The sequence below is a fragment of the Staurois parvus genome, unplaced genomic scaffold, assembly GCF_062004578.1.
Source record: "Staurois parvus isolate SC_StPar_1 unplaced genomic scaffold, SC_StPar_1.0 ptg001704l, whole genome shotgun sequence".
NCBI classification, from domain to species: domain Eukaryota; kingdom Metazoa; phylum Chordata; class Amphibia; order Anura; family Ranidae; genus Staurois; species Staurois parvus.
In genome coordinates this window covers 7,520-10,082 of record NW_028319500.1, presented here as the reverse complement: position 1 = coordinate 10,082, position 2,563 = coordinate 7,520, and the positions used below count along the sequence as shown (strand labels likewise).

The 2,563-nt window shown below is 53.1% G+C and overlaps 1 protein-coding gene across 1 annotated transcript; it reads right to left on the bottom strand.

Annotated features, from left to right (window-relative positions):
* Nucleotides 1–653: 653 nt before the first annotated feature.
* LOC149434686 (PAK4-inhibitor inka1-like) lies at nucleotides 654–2,034 on the bottom strand. Its single transcript, XM_089663511.1, has one exon. The coding sequence runs from the start codon at nucleotides 1,663–1,665 to the stop codon at nucleotides 781–783; it is 885 nt and encodes a 294-aa protein (XP_089519637.1). The 5' UTR covers nucleotides 1,666–2,034; the 3' UTR covers nucleotides 654–780.
* Between the last annotated feature and the right edge of the window lie 529 nt (nucleotides 2,035–2,563).

The following is a 2,563-nucleotide window of genomic DNA, read 5'->3' as shown; positions in this document are numbered from 1 at the left end:
ATATTATAAGAATGTCTAATCTGTAATTTGATGCCTTTTGGAGATTTTTCCATCTTTCCTCGGCTTCTTTATGCACATTAATACAAATTTTTAGCTGGGGTGCCCAAACTTTCCATCCCCACTGTATATTTGAAATGTATTTTTAAAAATATTTTTCATATATTTTGTAATAAAAACACATTTCAACATGCAGTATGCGTATATATATATATTAAAAAATAAGGTTTTTCCCTGAAAGCATTTTGTTAAATCTGCTTCAGAAGTACAAAAAAAAATACTGTGTATATATATATATATATATATATTTATTGAAGTATATTTTGAAATATATGGAATACGGCCAAAATTGTAGTATTTCAAGTATATGTCAATATATTTGGGAAGAATATTTTTAAAATCTATTTTTCTCCCATGTGGGGAATGTCCTCAGCAGACACCATCTGGGAGCCCCGTGTGCACCGTTAACATATGTAGGAGCGTGTGTCTCCAGCCCAGCTCCACATTTACATGACAAGAGGGAGATGGGGGGGGGGGGTTGTGTACTGACAAGGGATGAACATTCCTGCTGGGACCCTCATTAATTAGATCACCGCCGTCTTCTGTCATTGTCCCCCGTCCGCAGGGGACGCGGCATACAAGGAGCACACACGGCGTTCTGAAAATAAAAGGCTGGTTTATTGTAAAATAAAAAAAAATAAAAATAATAATAATTATAAAAATACAATAATATAAAATCTGTACATCTATCTACAGTATATACACAGCGTGCGTGCGTCCGTCTCAAAAAAAGCCAGAACCGTCGCTGCATATGATTGGCTGCCGGCTGCGGCAGTGCAGCATTCCCGTCGAGGCCTCTGAGATGTTGGAGAGGGATTGGTGGTAGAAGGGCGAGAGCGGGCGGCAGCCCAGCTGAGGGCAGGAGAGGCGTTTGGCGGCCTCTTGCTCCGGCCGCCCGCGAGTCCGCGACATGTTGCCCAGGCGTTTCTTGACGTTCCCAGACAGGCTGATGAGGAAGCCGTGGGGCTTATTCAGCCACCGAGTCCGCCGGTCCTCCTCCTCGCCGTTTTCCGGAAGGTCCATCCACTGCTTGACCAGATCGGCGAAACTATTGTCCCCGAGAACCAACGGTTGGCGGCTGCGGCTCTGGGACAGCAGGCAGCCCGTCCAGTCCTGGGAGCCGATGCCCCCCGCCATTCCGATGCCCCCCCATTGTTCCAGGCAAACGTCTGACGTGGATTTGGGGCGCACTCTCCCTTGTCTGTTACGCAGCAATCCCCCCGAAGCCAAACGTGAACATGGCGGCACGTTGTGTCTGCGCAGCACGGGTGGAGCCGGCCTCTGTTCTTCCTCTTCGACGTCCTCCTCCTCTTCCTCCCCTCGCAGGGAGCTCCCCGAAACCTCCGAGTAGCCAGAGTCCCATTCCAGGCCGCGCTGAGCGCAGCTCGCCGGCGACACGTCGTTGGGTAGATCCGTGCAGCAGGCGGAGTCCGCCTCGGACAGGTCGGAGGTGCGGTGGGAAGAGCGGATGTCACGTTTCACCGGCCTGCGGGTGGGGGGGGGAGCCGACTCCGCAGCGGGAGGAGACGGGGGAGGCGCGGAGCGTTTCAGGTCATGCAGGACGCGGAACATGCACTCCATTCGTGCGGCAGAAGCGGATTCCCTCATACACTGCGGGGAAGAGAAAGGAAAAGACGTGAGAATTCCAGACCGGTACAATAATCACACACACGTACAATGAATCTATACATCCGTCTAGGTGTCACAATATTCCCTCCTTGCATCGTCTGCTGCATTAGGAGCCCGCACGCCTACGCTCCCCGCCAGGCGCTCCGCGCGGTTTCGTTCAAGGCGGTAGGCGAGCTGGAACATGACATGAAGGAGCTGGTTCTGGCAGTGGGCGAGGGGGCTCGCTGCACGCCCCAAATCCTTGGCACACGCCCGACAGCACTGGGAGGGGGTATGGGGAGAGGAATACATCCCCCCAGGCACAAGGCAAAGAAAGGAGGGCAGTCTCATTCATATTCTACAACCAACCCCCCCTTCCCTGTACACACAGAGGGGACAGGCAGGAGCCTGCACACTGCCTGAGGCGGCCCGGACACCCACAGCCCATTAACCCTCTCCCTGCCGCCTCCCTCCCCGCCTTCTGTTTGCTTTGGCTGCACATTGCTCTCCCCATCTGCTAAACATCTGTGTGTGCGTGGCTTTGTTCTGAGCCTGCAGACTGCGGGGCCCCCACTACGCTGCGCCTGCATGCAACCTGACCGCATGCCTTGGGATGCCGACATAGAGCGGGACTATGGGCCACCAAGGGCCCGCGTGCCACCTGATCGCATGCCTTGGGATGCTGATATGGAGCGGGACTATGGGCCACCGAGGGCCTGCGTACAACCTTAATAGTGGTCCTAAGTGCATGTACATGGAACCTGATCACAGCCTGGTTTGCCTACATGGAACCCGATTGTGGGCCTCCATGCAACTTAATAGTGGTCCTAAGTGCACCTACATGGAACCCAATCACAGCCTGGTATGCCTACATGGAACTTGATTGTGGGCCACCGAG

Excerpts from the sequence above, each read along its gene's own strand:
- LOC149434686 (XM_089663511.1), bottom strand. The coding sequence starts at position 1,665 with ATGAGGGAATCCGCTTCTGCCGCACGAATGGAGTGCATGTTCCGCGTC.